At 38.0% G+C, this 16698-nt stretch overlaps 1 protein-coding gene across 2 annotated transcripts in view; it reads right to left on the bottom strand.

Annotated features, from left to right (window-relative positions):
* GFM2 (GTP dependent ribosome recycling factor mitochondrial 2) overlaps positions 1-16698 on the bottom strand; it is a 19713-nt gene extending 3015 nt beyond the window's left edge. The window contains exons 1-21 of one of the 2 annotated variants that reach the window (XM_064736876.1): positions 16401-16698; positions 16135-16217; positions 15766-15854; positions 15127-15211; positions 14142-14187; positions 13087-13184; positions 11918-12043; positions 11431-11519; positions 9096-9184; positions 8809-8869; positions 8527-8712; positions 6770-6850; positions 5909-6057; positions 5232-5372; positions 5052-5151; positions 4337-4526; positions 3105-3181; positions 2504-2642; positions 2199-2384; positions 657-772; positions 232-414 (exon numbers count right to left, since the gene is read on the bottom strand). In XM_064736876.1, coding sequence (XP_064592946.1) covers positions 232-414; positions 657-772; positions 2199-2384; positions 2504-2642; positions 3105-3181; positions 4337-4526; positions 5052-5151; positions 5232-5372; positions 5909-6057; positions 6770-6850; positions 8527-8712; positions 8809-8869; positions 9096-9184; positions 11431-11519; positions 11918-12043; positions 13087-13184; positions 14142-14187; positions 15127-15211; positions 15766-15828 — 2205 coding nt within the window. In that variant the 5' untranslated portion in view covers positions 15829-15854; positions 16135-16217; positions 16401-16698. The remainder of the gene's footprint in view (positions 1-231; positions 415-656; positions 773-2198; positions 2385-2503; positions 2643-3104; positions 3182-4336; positions 4527-5051; positions 5152-5231; positions 5373-5908; positions 6058-6769; positions 6851-8526; positions 8713-8808; positions 8870-9095; positions 9185-11430; positions 11520-11917; positions 12044-13086; positions 13185-14141; positions 14188-15126; positions 15212-15765; positions 15855-16134; positions 16218-16400) is intronic. The other variant, XM_064736877.1, reaches the window with a different exon arrangement.

Genomic DNA, 16698 nt, shown 5'->3' with positions numbered 1-16698 from the left:
TGTAGTATTTACTAGTTCTCTAGCTTAAAGCTGGTTTAGCAATCTGAATTTGGCATTAAAAAAAGCTACTCAATTTGAGGACACTTCCTTCTGACCTTCAATAATTAAAATATAATTTAAAAAATCCATTCTAAATTTACTTATCCATAACTAAAGAAAAGTAAACTGAAGCCAAATATCTTAAAGCTTATAAAAAAGATCTGTTTTATCATTGCTAAGGTAATCACCTACCATCATTTCTGCTAGTGGAACAGCAGCGATCACAACTCTGTTGTCTTGACGAGACTGGATTTCCTGAATATTACCTCTCCGCTGTGCAAGATCAGCAAGTGCTGCACTGAGATAATCTTCACTTACTGTGATTTCTAGGTTCATCAGGGGCTCCAGTATTTGTATACCAGCTTTTTTCAAAGCCTACGTGGAAAGGAAGGAAGTTATGTTGATGTATTCCTATGGGCTTTTTTAAATAAAATTGTCATAAGTACTTGTATCACTGAAGCTGACTCAAACTCTCTACTTGCAAAAGCTGCAAATTCCCCAGCAAGGGCATTAGGAGAGCATGCAAAGAGGAACAGTGACCAGACACTGATACACATATATTCTCCCAGCAGTAGGTCATGCTACTGTGTTCAGAGAAGCTTACAGTTTCACTGTACCTTTTGCAAGCAACGGGAGACACAGGCTGATACCATTGTGTGCGACGTGTCTGGGTGCACTGTCAGTGACTGCACTGTCACATCTATATCTTGAACTGGGAATCCAAGCAAAGGTCCTGGGTAGGGCCATGAAGAAGAGATAAATGGGAAAAAAAACCCACCAAGCCCGTTTGTTATCAGAATATTAAGATGTGTGCAAAAATTTTTCAGAATTAACTGGAAGTTTCTCACTTTCCTCTTTGCTCTTTCCTTTCCTGTCCTCTCCCCAGGGGTGTGGCTACTGGTCATGTTCCTCATTTAGAGGTTTTGTCATTACTAACTTTACCAAAAGAGACAAAGGAATGCAGCCTCATACTTTTCTTAACTCTCTTTCCCAAAAGCACAGATAATTTTCAGAACCTCCTGATATATACTCATCCCGGCAACCATTACCAAAAAGTTATTTTTAAATACAGTTTGTTTTCTAAAACAAGTCTCTTTAACAAGACATCATTTGAGAAAGCAAGAAAAACTTTTCTTTAACCAGAAGATAGAATATTTTCTGTATTTTCCCCAATGCCTGGTACTAACACAACCAAAACTCCAGGGGTAATTCAATTTCATAAACTAGTGTCCTAAGGCAGATTATCTCCAACCCAGGACTCTCAACTAGACCAAACTGTCTTAGACTACATATGAAGCCTGAACCACATCTGAGAAAAGAAACATTACTTTTTTTTAACAGAGAACATGGCCAGGTATTTTTATTTTTTAAAGCACTTAATAGCATCAATTTTAGGCTGGAGACAGCACAGTTCTGAAGTTTCTTCAAAAAGCATAAAGAAAGCACATGGTTAAGACATTCTACAGCCAAAGATGGGAGATGCTTCGAATTCCACAGAACAAATATGAAAAATCACTTCATGCTGGTACTTAAAATCTCCTTTGTTAATCCACAACCTACTGATAATACTGTAAGGCAGTTTTTTGTCCACAAGTTACATAAGACTTCCTATTTTTAATTAAAAGTCAGAGACACTTTTAATTCATTCAAGGGCACCTTAATCCTTTAGAAAACACAGACTTTCCAATCACGTAAAGTTTTTACTGAAAACTCATGGATTTAGCATATTTGAAAATAAAAAAATGCATTAGTATTGTAACCGCAATAGAAGTGTAATACATGCTGGCCTATGAAACCATTTCTGTTATATCACTATGGTTTACATGATGTCATGAAGTAAATGTCTTATCTCTTATACCACATTAAAAAATAAACCAAAAGAACTCCAAGCTCACTGTTAAGTGACTGAGAAGACAACAACCTTAAAAGCAAACCAAAGGCATGCTGATTTCCATTCCAGGCAAAGAGAAAAAGACGTTTGGCAAATTTTGTAGTAGAATTTTTTGTAGTTTTTGTAATTTTCCTTTGTACCTTACATATACATTAGTTGTACATATATGCACTATCTTTTTTTCAAGCTACCAAGCAGTTTTTCCTTCCAGAAAATGGATTCTTACAAAAATATTAGACCAGTATAGCTATCACAACATTTCCTTTACCTTGAATGCATGAATTTGTGATTCCATTTTCTATAGCTCCTTGGAGTTCTTTGGGCAGTACTTCACTGACATTCTCAGCATAGCTGATGATGGGTTTTGTTGCTGCCCCTTCTCCTGACGTGGGCCTCACCTCTATCTCTGCAGTTACACAGTGTCGTTTATCACCTACTGTTTTGTCCAATATATCTGCAGGGGGAGGAAAAAAATAATACATAAAATTCATCTGAAAGCTACTCATATATCATTTAAAGTAAATCAAGCTACACAACCAGAAACAAGACGTGCCCTGCATTCACTCATTTTACCTGTAGCTTGGGCAGCATTTAAGATGGTTTCTCGGTATGCTATTTGAAGAGGGCCCAAGTAAGTCTCAATTCCATATTCACGTTTGATTCGGTCATGAATAATTTCTATGTGTAGCTCTCCCATGCCACAGAGGATAGTCTGGTGAGATGATAATTAAGAGAGAAGTGGAAAAACGTGCAAAACTCAGGTTTCAATACAAATTCTTTAAGCAATGACTTGCATGCTTCAAACTGTCTCTTAAAAATGCTTCTAATTCAAATGGCCATAACACTTCAAATTCTAGACATTGCTCTAAGTCATGTAACATAAACACCATTTAAGTAAGAGTGTTGTTACCAGTATGATGAGCACAGGCTCATCTATGTAATTCAAACCTTTTTAAATACAGAATTGTCAAAAACATGCAGAACATGGGCTGACTTCCTCTGTTGTGTAAAGCACTAGTGCCAAAGACTATTTTAGTTTCATACACAAATCATAGGAACATTCAGAGAGTCCTTTTTAATCAAGAACACCTCAATATGCAAATGAACTAACTAAAGCATGGTCTTCATGCTCTAAAATAATGTTGTAAGATGAGCAATAGAAGATTCATCTTACTTGTCCCGTGTCAGGATCTGGCTTCACTTTTAAACTTGGATCTTCACGCTGAAGGCAGCTCAATGCATTATCCAAGTCTGTACATAAATATCAAACATTTTATTTGAAGCAAATTCAGTAATCTGAAGATCAGAGTAAGTGTCTAAATATCACTTTCCTCAAAACAAACAAAAGAATCCTAGAGGAGCATAGATTTTGACAAATTCAGGTCAAATTACAAGTAACCAGCAACTTCTGATTTTATCCCACAAATTAACTATGCTACAAAGTGCTTGAATTTAATTATTATACATGCTATTTTCAGAGTGGTATTTTGTGTTTCTATGAAGACAGACTGGAACCTACAAATTATTAATGAAGCCAGTAAATAACTGATAAATGTCAACTGTTACATGATATACCTAAGAACTTCAAGATAACATGAAATGGTCCAAATGAAAATGTAAATCATTTTTATACATGGTTTGGGTTTTTTTTCTGATTCTCCATTATCTTAACTGCTGAGGAAAGCAGCAGAATGATGAATCAAGAGCCAAGACTGCATCCATCATACCTTACAGTCTTTGGGGGGAAAAGCCACAAAAGTAAACAAACAAAAGCAAACTAAAACATCCAAACACCACAAAATCACCTTATAACCCAGTGGCTCAGCCTGCAGACATGTTGCTCCAAATCTGTTTTCTACCTCACTTCATTCTGTCAGAGTACACTGGTACTTCCCCTCCTCCTCTTCACCCCCAAACAAGCTCAGCTTTGTTAGAACAAAGATACAGAATTTAAAGGGTATTTCCAAAAGGAGTCATATCACCAAGCCATCTACTGTTGAGAAAGACAGTATGATTACAGGACTGTAAGGATGCAAAGATGAACCCTAACTAGAAACAGAGAATTCTTGGTATATAAAGAATTTATAGAGTAAAATTGAGAGTGCCAGCTGAAAAAAAACCCCATTTCAAGGCTATTTGTACTCGGGACACTATGTACAGCCCACCACTGTAACTGCAGCAAAACTCAGAATAAGTATCCTTCTATTTCTAAATGAAGAACTACTACTCTTCTAGACACAAAAACTAGAAAAGTAGTAGTACCACTACTGCTTGATGCAGTTATAACAAAGGATATGGACAACCATGATCTGAAGTACACCCTCAGTACAAAAACACCAGAAAGAACCATACTAGATCACTGGGTTGTAAGTCTGTTAAGTCATCCAGTTAGTGGCTGCATTGTACCTTGTTGTCTGGCCATTGAGGGCGGTTCAATGGTACAGAAGAAGACAGGCTCAGGGACCTCAACACCTGCCAGCAGAAGACTGTCTACACCACTACCAGACCTCTTCTTTTCCCCAGCATCCCTTCCAGCTCGGCGTGCTGCAGCAACAGCTGAAGCCTTTGATGACACTATGGTATCTCCAGTGGCACTCTAGAGATCAACAAAGGAAGTGATGTGAAAAAAAAAAACAACGCCAAACTCAAAATGCATGGTAAAGCTGGTTACATTTTAGAAAATCTGTGTACATGAGATTCATGCAGCCTATTCGGATAGTAAGAAATTATTAAACTAATAGAAGCAAGCACAAAACACATTTCTTTGAACTTGAAACTGTTTCTTTTGGGTAACTGATTCAGACCATTGTTCCCCTTCCCCACAGGAGGTCTCTTGTGATATTACACTGTATTTTAAGAGTTACAGTATTAATAGGAGCCTAACCCTAACAAAATATACCAGCTTTCAGCCCTTTCCAATCAGCACTGCAGTTTCCAGGTCAATTACTGATATTTGTAGACTGTGGTATTTAATTTTAGGAGGAAGTACATCTAAACGTACTTCAAATAAAGCAAGTTTACATACGTCACCATAATCAAGAACATTAGAGATATGATATCATAGAAGTAGAAAGCACACTAGTGAAACGAGCTCCTTTACAGTATCCGTATTCTTTATTACCTGTTTCAACCCAACAGTCAGAGCAATGTTGCCAGGCATTAGTGATGGTATTTCTATCTGCTGATCAGCAAAAGGCAGGAGCAGCCGGCTCATTCTCTCTCTGAAAATTAAATTCTCTGTTACTCAGGACTTTAACAGGCATTCCAATACTACATAGAACCCCATCTCTATCTTACTCACGTGCAACTTTTGTTAATATTATATACAGCTGACTGAGGTTTCAATGAACCTGAGTAAACACGAACAAAAACTAGTGGTCCACGACATTTATCATGAAGAACTTTGAATGCCAGGGCACACAGGTCATCCTTGTACCACTGTCTGCAAAATAAAAAGCACAACAAAAAGCATACTTGTAGGATTAATCCGCTCACACACATATTTATTTAAACTTTCACTCATTTAAGAGGTGATATGCTTCTTATTGCAATGTTAGTGGAGGCAGATTTTCAAAAACTGTAATTTGTACCAAAAAATAATAATCTAAGTAGTTCCACCTCCAATAGGACATGTTACGTAAGATGTTATGTGATTCAGACAATACTAAACAGGATTCCTAGATCATGTTTTTGTGAAATGACAATGTCCTCAGATTAAAAAAAGACTAAAGAACTCCAAAGTGCAAGTTTGACATTTGTAGATAAATGCATCCAATTCCAGCAGAACTGAACAAAGCAGGTTCAGTACTCACGTGTATTTTTCTGTCCACACATCTCTACTATTACTTAATACCTAAAGACAGTAAATATTTTTTTAAAATATGAATGCTTGATTAATATATTTCATTTTCTGCTTTTGTGTTTCCCTACTTATCTTTCCTTCTTTTTTTCTGAATCTCCTTTTCTACCTGTACTTACAGAAACTCATATGAACGCTCATTAGGTGCAGGCAGGTACAAAGTAATAGCATCCAGTAATGGCTGCACCCCTTTGTTCTTCAGCGCACTGCCACAGAGCACAGGGACAGCCTTCTGAGCCAGCGTGATTCTGCGGATAGCAGACTGCAGCTGCAAAAAAACAATTATCTTCTGTTAGTACATGATCTACAACTTAGTTCCACTCCAGCTATTAGATACTGCTAACCTATCTCTAAAAAGCTAAAAAGTATGTTTGTAAATACATCACTCATCCAATATCCTTTCACTGCTTTTAGCAAGCTCCAAACCATAAGCCCAAACATTTAGATGCTAAAACAGAAGACACTGGCTTTAAGATTTCTAAACATTGCACACAAATCTGCTCCTGTTCTTGTTATAACAATCTTTTGAATTCAGTATGTTGTAACTCACTGCTTTCAACATGCAGTGTCTAAAGATCCAACCATTTCAAAGTAAGCTGAGATGCTATTTTTGTTAGTGAGAATCAGCAGCTCAGTCACAAACTGCACTGAGTCTACCTGAAAGTTCCATTCACCTTTCCCTAAACTCTTTTGTAGCAGTCTAACTTTCAAAAAAAAGAAAACCCCACCTTCCTAAATAAATGTACCCAACTTTTAAAATAAAACTTAGCATGCCTAAGAATCATAACATATCTTTATAAAATTCCTACTAACTCTGAATATATTGTTCTACATCCACACTACTGTTAATTTACTGCGTAAATGGTGTGATCTCATTTTATTGAAAAATCTGCAAAATCATAATCTGCATGTGTCAAAGGAAGAATAACCCAAACCCTTGCAATAAGAACTAGCAAACACTTGTAAGTGTAAAAAAATACCTTGTCAGCTGGTATTAAGTCAAAATTTTCACTATTTTCTCCTAGAACCAGTTCAGCAAATTCATCATCCAGATCTGCAACCTTCAACAGAATAGTTCTTTATTATTTGGCATACAGCAGTTTCACAGAAAAGTTAGATATGTAACTTATTTAAAATATATAGCCAAACAGAGCAGAAACAAAGCCTTTAAAGACATCAGCAATTATAAATTTAGATCATATAAAATTATGGAAATGAAGGCTTCAAGAAAGGATGGAGGGAAAAAACCCGGGGAAGCCTGAAGTAAGCAGCAAGCAACCTTTACAAGCCAACAAACACTGAGCTAGAAGAAACAGACAAGCATCATGGCATTTTGGCCTTCTTCATGTCAAGGGTTTGTAGGTCCAAGAGCATGTCTCTGTTTTCAAATTGTACCAGTTAGCTTGACATGTAACTTAACTCCTTAAACATGTAACATACTGCACTGTCACAGGTTCAGGACACCCAAGCACAGGAAAGCACTCTGCCTTCTCTATTGGCTACACACCAATTGGCCAAATTCTGAAATAAACCCTTGATAAGCAATTAGAAGTCTTATCAAGTTAACAGTTAAAACATGAAAGATAAAGGAAATAGTTTGTTTAATTAAGTAACGTGCAAAATGGCCAGTATTCAAAATGCTACAGTTTACAGGGTTTTGATAAGGAATTAAAACAGCATAGAAAGCATTTCAAAAAATGTTTTACAAATACAAGGTTATCTCAATTATCACACTACTGGTACAGCCCTTCCTCCTTCAGGAAGGGCCCAGAAAACAAAGGGGAAAAAAACAACACTATTCTTACAAACCTTTCTACCTGACAACACATTTCTTAAGAAAAAAGGCTGGGTATTAACACTGCCATTTCAAAACCTACTAAGTTTGAAAAGCAGATTATGTATATGTTCTACTGAAGTCAGAGCAATATAAAATAGATCTCTCCAATTTCAAAGGAAACAGAGCTACCATAATCTGTTTATGCACTTGCACAATATTCAAAGTTGTGTGGATGGCAGCCCTTCCAACAAAAGGATCGATTTATTTAAGGATCGATTGAGCTGCTTCTAATACAGCATTTAGTGTCATTTTGACCAGGCTGCAACATCCCATCCAGCTTTTAGCTGTCATTTCAAAAGAGTATGGATACCCTGCAGGTTTCAAGTCACATTTGTCATGTTTCATGTAAATGTACCAAATATATTTTGGCATCTAAGACAGTACAAACACCATCTGCTTTTAGCTTCCCCAGCACAAAAGAGACAGACAAATTGTAGGAATTCCATTGGAAAACCACTAATGGGGCTGGAGGCCCAGAGAGATAGGTTTGTCTGGCATGGAGAAGCTAAATTGGGATGCTAATACTGTATCTTACATTTAAACTAGTGGTAGTGGCCCTGCTTCAGGGAAAACAGAATCAGATTCTCCTCAGAGATGCTATTTTTGTGTACCTCCTCCTCAGAAGTACACAAAGAAAGCACCAGCCTGGCAGTTCCAGCTTGCACCACAGTAAAATCCCACTGGACATAAAGAAATAATGGTGAAGCACTGGGAAAGGCTGCTTACAGAGAATCATCATCCCTTGACTTGAAAACTCAACTGAACAAGCCTGAACAAGTCGACCTAATGCTTTAAGCAGATCCCTTAACCAGACACCTCCAGAGGTCTCTTTCAGCCTACTTTTCCTACTGCTCTGAGTAATGGGTTTAAATATATTATGTATTTACTTTAGAACTTTACTTGTTCTATTAAGGTATTTCTTGCATCCTGGACCTCTTGGAACAGGTTTGGATCATCAGTCTCTAGCAGCAGTTTTCGCTCAAAATTTTTTCCATCATTCACATCAGAAGTAGGTTTCCAAATTATTCGCTCCTTAGTCACAACATCAACCAGTCCTCTGAAGGTCTTGGCTTCCCCAATAGGCAACTGCAAATCAAACTGAGACTTTAGACTGATGGAAAAAAATTAAGAAAGTAGTTCCATTCAAAAGAAACGAAACGAGCATTTAATTTCTAAGCTTACCTGTAACAGTAAAGGTTTTGTCTTCAACTTTTGTTTGATGCTCTCAACAGCATATGTAAAACTACAGAAAAAATACTAAGTTAAACAAAACTTCATGATATTAGTATGATAGGCTCACCATTCCCTACTTACTCAAAAATTACTCCTAGAATTATACAAAAATATGCCTTTCCATAACCAAAGAAGTATATAGTATTAACATAATTGGGTTGCTCTATGCTTAATGGAAAATGTTAGACATTCCCTTATAAGCTTCTTAACAATGATTAAAATAACTGCCTGAATACCTTGCCCTGTTTTTGTCCATCTTGTTTAAAAAGCAAATTCGTGGTATCTGGTGTTTGTCCGCTTGTCTCCAGACTGTCAGAGTTTGTGCCTAAAGCAAAACACAAAATGGAAACATTAGGGTCAACAACTGCACTACATGCTCCCCAACACCACTGAAGGTCTGAGTTGAGAGTAGAGAAGGGAACTGTGCTGTGTATTGTGAGAATCCCATTTCTAGCATCACAGATGAACTCCAAAGGCAGCTTTGTCTTAGCTTGTCTCTCAGCTGTTGTCATTTTCTTTTCTGCACTAAGGGCATGCAGACATAGTGGCAAGGGAATGTGAAGAGAAACTAAGCATTATGGGGGGCATGGGGAATATGGGGAAAACTCTGTAATGTAGTGACTTTATGCTTTATTGCCAAATTACTTAGGCACACACAGAGGCAAACATTTCTGTGGCAACACATACAACACTAAAAACTACTGTGGTTTTAACAGTAACTTGTGCATGGCTGAGCCATTTATCATATGTATTTTTATTTGAAAACTAAAGCAGGTATATAGAAAAATCAGTTCAGATTCATTAATAGTCTCTTACCACTACAAGGAATAATGCAAGAACTTGCTACAGAGTTTTAGAAAAAAACAAGAAGATCTAATGCTTTGTTTTCGAGGGTGGAGGCTATTACTCAGTTCAGGTTCATATTTAGTGGCACCTACATGTTTCCAGTAAGAAGTTAAATAATGTGACTTACAGTGATTAGGAGTTCCCTCATCCAGGAAAAACCTATGTCCCATGCAAGAGGGACTTCACATGTAACTTTTCTACAGGATTGAACTACTGAAACATCTCATGCTGTAGAAAGTCCAGTTCTAGCTTGCCTCCACCTTTTCTGCGCTCTGTTAAAAAGGACACTGGGGAGGCAGAAAACGTGCCTGAAAATTATCTATTTTCTACATGAAATGTGAAAATGAGAAATAGGCCTATATTAATTTCATTCCATTTGTGGAGCTAGTCAGAAGCATTCACCTCAATCAACAGTTGTAAAAGACAGCAACAAAATAACAAAACCATTCCAAACTTATAATGATAATCACACTTGCTGTTCATTACCACGGAAATTCGTGCGCACTACATGATTTAAAATTAAATCTCAGCTTCCTGAAGCTGAATTTTTATAAAAGCATTGAGAGAATACAGAGAAAAATCTCTGTACATTATTTCCGCCTGATTAAAGTCATTAAACACTGCAGAAGAGTTTAATTACGAGTCACTGAAGATAAAATCAGAGAAAACTGAGAAGGCACATTCACCCTCTAAGAGAATTTGTAACTGTGGAAACTACAGGGTGAGATGCAGTTGCTATTCCCCAGATAGGATGTGGTCAGCATGCCTGACTTCCCACAGAATACATGCTGAGCAGAGTGAAGACACTGTGTCCAGGTTCTGTTTAAATCCTTGCAAGAGAGGGAACTCAATGGTAAGTCATAGCTGGCAAGCCACATAGGAGCTGTCAACCAAGGGAGAAAAAGGTGACCTTGGATGTAACACTAATATTACCCAGCTAGAAGGTACGACCACTCCCACTGAACATGATGCACGACTACAGTCACTGAAGCTCCACCTAGACACAAAAATAGTACTAAAGTAAATTAAAAATGGGGAGAAGTTGGCTCCTGGGAACTTCTGGGATCAGACAACAGGCTGAACTTGTCCTCATTCCTACAGCGACATCTATTGGGTAAAAACTGTACTCTGTCCATGCTGAGTGACTAACTCAAGCTAGTTTTGGTTAGGGATTAGAGCTGGTTAGCATATTGCTTTTAAGACACTTTTGCAGCCAAATGCTATCACCAGAAGTCTTCAAACCTTAACCTGTAACAGTTTTCAATTACATTAACGAGGAGTGCTATTCCATAAACTGCAAAAACTGTTAAGTCTTAGTCCTTTAAGGGCGCTAACAGTTGCTGGCAGCAGGTAACGTACTGCACTGTGAAGGCCCACGGTCTCTCTTAACCTGTTGGCATGTCTTCCTGGATCTTTCCTGAGGCACCAACAGACCAATTAACAACCCCTTAGGAGGATGTCTTTCTGTTTGCATACGACCCTGAACAAGGTAGTTGAACCCTGCTCTGATCCAGTGGATTGCTCAGTGAAGCATATATGGGTCTCCATAACAGAACACTGAGAGACTGAATTGGGCACAAGGATTTAACCTTTCCTGGGGAACTGAAAGACTAATCAAACACAAAGGGTTTGAGAAAATCTCTCCCCTTTACCATGACAGACTACACACACACACACACACACACACACACACACACACACACAAATTATAACAGTTGATTTTACCTCAACACCAGCTGAAGCATCAAATACTGCTACTGCTCCATCTAGGACTCTCAAACAACGCTCAACTTCCACTGTAAAGTCCACATGGCCTAAAAAACAATCTTCCTTTTATACCATCATAATTCAAACAGGCACCATCAATAGGTCATTACACAAAACAACGGGTTTTTTTCTTTCAAATAAAGTCAAAAGAACTTTTTCTTTACTTGCAGAGAAATACACCTATCAGTCTTTGAAATAAACAAGATTATTATAATGCATACCAAGAACTGAGAACGATTTAATGTGGAAACATCTGAGCTCACTTTATATAAGCTAGGAGTCAGCAAGTAATAATTATCCAAAGCTGAACAGAGCTTAGTATAGGTGTTTTTATGGATGCAATTAAATCAATTAAATTTTGCACCACATTTAAGACACAGACATTCTGTGACACTCCACCTCACCCTCTCTCCCTTAATACATGAGTGCAACTAAAGAACAGTACCTGGGGTGTCAATCAGATTGATTCTGTAGTCCTTCCAATCAAATGTAACAGCAGCAGACTGAATGGTAATACCACGTTCTCGCTCTTGTGCCATAAAATCTGTCACTGTGTCTCCATCATCAACATCTGCAAACAGAAACCAGGACTGGGTAGGTAATCAACTCAAAATCTGAAATTGTCTTTGAATACAGATGTCAAGAGAGAGTTGGAAACAGTCTCTTTTACATGTATATATATATATATATATACACACACACATATGTGTGTCTGTGTGTGTGTCTGTGTGTGTGTCTGTGTGTAAGCTATGAAAATTAGCCTTTCTGAAAAAATTACAATGCCGGGTAATTTACCCAGGCTCCCTTTCCTAGGAATAAATGCCCTGCAAGTGAAAGACAAGCTATTCCAACAACCTTTTTGCTGTTCTTAATCCCAGTAGCACCATGAGCACCTTAAAAACTAAACAAAGTCCAAAATCATGAACAAACTACAACTTTAAAAAACCTGGCTGCACTCACTGTATGGAATGTGACTGACATTTTGAAATTTGATAATCAAAAGGTAATTAAATCAAAAGTAAAGTACAAACAAACAAACCACCAAGTAAGAGGCTGGGCTTTGCTTACTTTTTAATAACAAGAGAAGCAGCTCACATTTTTAAATTAGTGGGATCCCGAGTATCAGTCATATACAGTTGAGAACAGGGTATAAAACTTAAAATGTCAAAACGAAACCCAAACAGAGGCTGCTGTAAGCATTTCAATGTTGAAGAATTCTATTGAACTTGCTGTAGCAAAGAAGTCTTTCTGTGTCATGGCTTTCAAAAGAAATGGATACTTTTTCTTACTCTGCCCTCTTCACAGGTCAAAAGAGAACTCAACAAACTGCTTTACCAGAAGAGCCAATTAGCAACCAGCAAAATAAGGAGATTCTGTAATTAAATGTTAAATAAAACATAACATGCTGAAAGTAAAAGAAAAATATCAACCTATGATATCTAAAATCAAAACTGCCTTAGTGCAAAAAGGAACATGCATTAAAATTCAATTAAACTGCAGCACAACTTTGGAACAACTGCCTCCTACATGAGACATTCTATCAGCAACTGTACTGCATGTAATGGTACACTATAAATTTCTTAAACCTACTGAAATACAAAAAGCATTTCTAACCTCCAAGTGTTCTTATATATCCAGAATAATACAGCATTCTCTCTGTTGTTGTAGTTTTGCCTGCATCAATGTGGGCCATAATGCCAATATTTCGGATCCTGCATTAAGTGAAAACATTGTGGTTAGTGCAGTAATTTTTTAAGCCTGTGATAATTCTTATTTGTATAATTAATATTCCCCAAGAACAGCACACCAGATTAATACCATTGTTTCTCTGCTGCATATCTGATATAGTTTACACTCTAACACTGAAAAATGTCAGTATTGATATGGTGGATTTTCTTCAAATCAATAGTACTGAACAGTGTTGCAACAGGTTTCCAAGCTCCACTTCATGGAAGACCCCCTCTTGGGATCATGCCCACCCATCTGCCCTCCCGACAAACAGAAACAGCCCTTCTTCTCTCTTGTCCATCCTAATCCCTGACACCTGGTGCTCTAAACAACCTATTGCATAGATATGCTTTACACCCCAAGTACAGCACACCCAAGTTCCCATGAAGCTGTCCTTGATCCCGTTCAGCCTACTCTTCCTTCCTGAAGTACTTCACCAGTAGCTTCCAAAACTGCTTTGCTTGTTCTGCACAGCACAGCTTGTGATCAGCCCCATGTTCACCACTAACGCTGCCTTGACCTCACCCTCAGGTCCACTTCCAAGGGAACTTCATCCCTAAGGCACTTCTTTGGCAGCTTAGCCCCTAATTGCCTTGCCCTCATCAAACGTGGCATGAAAACAAAGCGCACAGCCCTGCCCACCCGCAGCCCTCTAGCTGCCAAGACACCCTTCCCCCTTCTCCACCTCCCAGCAATACCAAGGACTGGGAGCTTCCCTAACACCCTGGTTTTGGTTAGGATGGTGCAAGCAAGGGACAACACAGGACCTTTGTGCCACGAGCAAGCACTCTCTATTAGAATGCCACAAGGGTAAAGGTAAGCAAGTACTAACTTTATATTAAACATGCACATCAGACAGGCATGGCAGCAACCTACAATGCTTTATCACATCAACTGTTCTGACTGAAGTTACATCCCAACAATAAACTAGTTTGATGTACCTGGATATATGAGGATTAATGACAGAATGCAGAGACTTAACATCTCCTGGAAACAAAAAAAAAAAAAAAATAAAACGAAAAAACTTTTCAGACAGAATCCAATGTAGAAATATATTTAAGAAAACTTCTAAAAACCTTATTTAAAAAAAAGATTCAGAGCCACAAGTCGTGACAATCTGTAATCTCTAGCACCTCAAATTTTTAAAGATATGAACCTAATTTTAAATAAACCTCTCCCCATCTCAAAAAAAGAGAAATGGTTGAGAAAACAGCTGTAATTTGGAAAGAACAGAAAAAAGGCAACACAGGAAAGTATCATCATCTTACTCTGAAAAGCATACCTCAGCTCAAGACAACTGTAAAGCTGACATTCATCTGAACTGGTGATTAGATAATTAATTTGAAAAGTTATTTCTTCTTTAAGCCTTAAAGCTATACAGCATAATTCTCAGGGACAAAAGGCAAGCTAAACTGTGCTGAGAAAATATGGGACTGGGAAGTTTTAAAAGCTATTTTCTTGCAAGGCACATTCTTTCTCACACAGCTTAACTATGAAATAAGTTGTCAAGGTAATTTTTTATGAAACTAACCCAAATTCAGTTCTTCAAGCTACTGAAGTTGTGTTTCAGGAAAAAAGTAGTATAGTTCATCCTTGACAGGCCACACAGAATTCAACAATATTTAAGCCAACATTCTTTTACCACCTACAGATCATCAGTCTCATCACCTGACTTATTACATGTACCTTTGCTTATTACTGTTTTCTAAAGGCTTTATACCGTGAATATACTGAGAAAAGAGCAGCAACACAAAACTCTTCAGTCCTTGAGCTAAGTGCTCTATTTATGTTTCATGCATTAAATTCTAGAAAAAATGACCAAAAGAATACAATAAAACAGAAACTGTACAGAAATAGAAAGGATTTCTTATTTTTATTCACTTTTAAATTAATCCTTACTATAAAGAAAACCACATAAACTTATACCTGGTGGAGAACTGTAGTTTCTCAGACTGCAGCTTCGCTGTGTCACACCCATGACTCTCGGTTTTGTATTTCTGAAATACATGTACTTGAAAGAAAAAAGAATTATACAGAACATTAATTGTTATGACTAGCTACTTTGCAGCCGCATTTCTGGCAGCTGTAGAAAAATAATCTCAAAAAAAAAAATCTACAGGAACAGATATTGTTGCTGGGTATTTATACAAGGTCAAAAAACCAACTATTTAAAATCAGATGCTTGAAGTTGATGTCCACTGAGGTTTAAACCAAGTTTAAACCAAAGTTGATCCAAATAGTATTTGGGATAATCAGTAAAAATTTATGGCAGCATCAAAATATTTTTCAATTGCCAAAAATTTTTAAATATGTCTAATTACTTTTGTCAATAATTTAACAATTACAAGAGTTAAGCAGTCAAAAAATTTACACAAAATTTACAAATTCAGGTCCCAATTCTGAAGTCCCATTCCAAAATGAAAGTATGGATTGTCCAGAGGCCAACCATTAAAGACAAAAAAACCCAAACATAAACCAACACGTCAATTAAAAAAGCTTACTCAGAACAACCCAAGTGTTTCCCCTGCTCACAGAGGAAGTATCAAAACTGGGGGGGAAGCTTACCTTATTGCACAAAATTGATGACTTCAATGCATTCACTGAAAATTTTCCCATAATTCTCAACATTCTGCCTCCGTCTATAAAGCTGTTCCCTGGCAAGGTAAGTAAACATTGTATAATATGTTTCTGACAGGAAATAGGCTAACCATGTTCCTCTGACATAACTCAATCACAAAACTTCATTCTTTTTCATGGGAAATCAGGTTAATATTTTTCAGGTTATTGCATTGCAAGTTATATCAGTGTCAGATCTGTAATAATAATATTATTAAGTCTTAACAATGCAGCATAAATGCACGCCCACAAACACTAAATATATTTCTCACAGAAAAATTAAAGCAGAATAACGAAAATTAGAGAATTTACACTCACTCTCAGATAAGTTCCAGAGCTGGTGAGCAAAGTGCAAATAGCTTTTCTAGTCTTGAAGAACGAAGGATGGCAGGGTAAAATACCTATTTAGGTCAGAAACAATACAAAATATTAAGTACTATGACCTTTTAAGCAAGTGCAGCAGCGTCAAAAGCATTCCTAGATGGCTGTCGGTTATTAGAGGAGACATCACTGTCCAGCTCCCGTGGCTTTCTGTTTCGGAGTAGTTTCACAATGCAGAGTAAGGGCTCAGCGCACACGCTCACCTCCACTCCCTCATCTTGCGATCCCCAAACGCCTCCCGATGGTGCCGGCGCAGTTTGCTGACCGGGGGAGCGAAAAGGGCGCGCTGCCTTCACGTTGTCCGTGACGAGTCCGCAAGCCGAGCCCAGGCGAGTCCCGCCAGACGCCGATCCCCGGAGGCTCTCTGCAAAGCGACACCGCCTTCCTGGCCGCGTTCCGTACCCCCGGGGCGTTTCGTGCGCTGGCTCCGGGTCACCTTCCGCTCCCGGACCTCCCTCTCGGCCCGGCCCGGGACCGCGCCGGAGCTGCCCGGGCAGCGCA

This window comes from Zonotrichia leucophrys, chromosome Z (genome assembly GCF_028769735.1).
Source record: "Zonotrichia leucophrys gambelii isolate GWCS_2022_RI chromosome Z, RI_Zleu_2.0, whole genome shotgun sequence".
Lineage (NCBI taxonomy): Eukaryota > Metazoa > Chordata > Aves > Passeriformes > Passerellidae > Zonotrichia > Zonotrichia leucophrys.
This window is presented reverse-complemented; position numbering and strand designations above follow the sequence as displayed.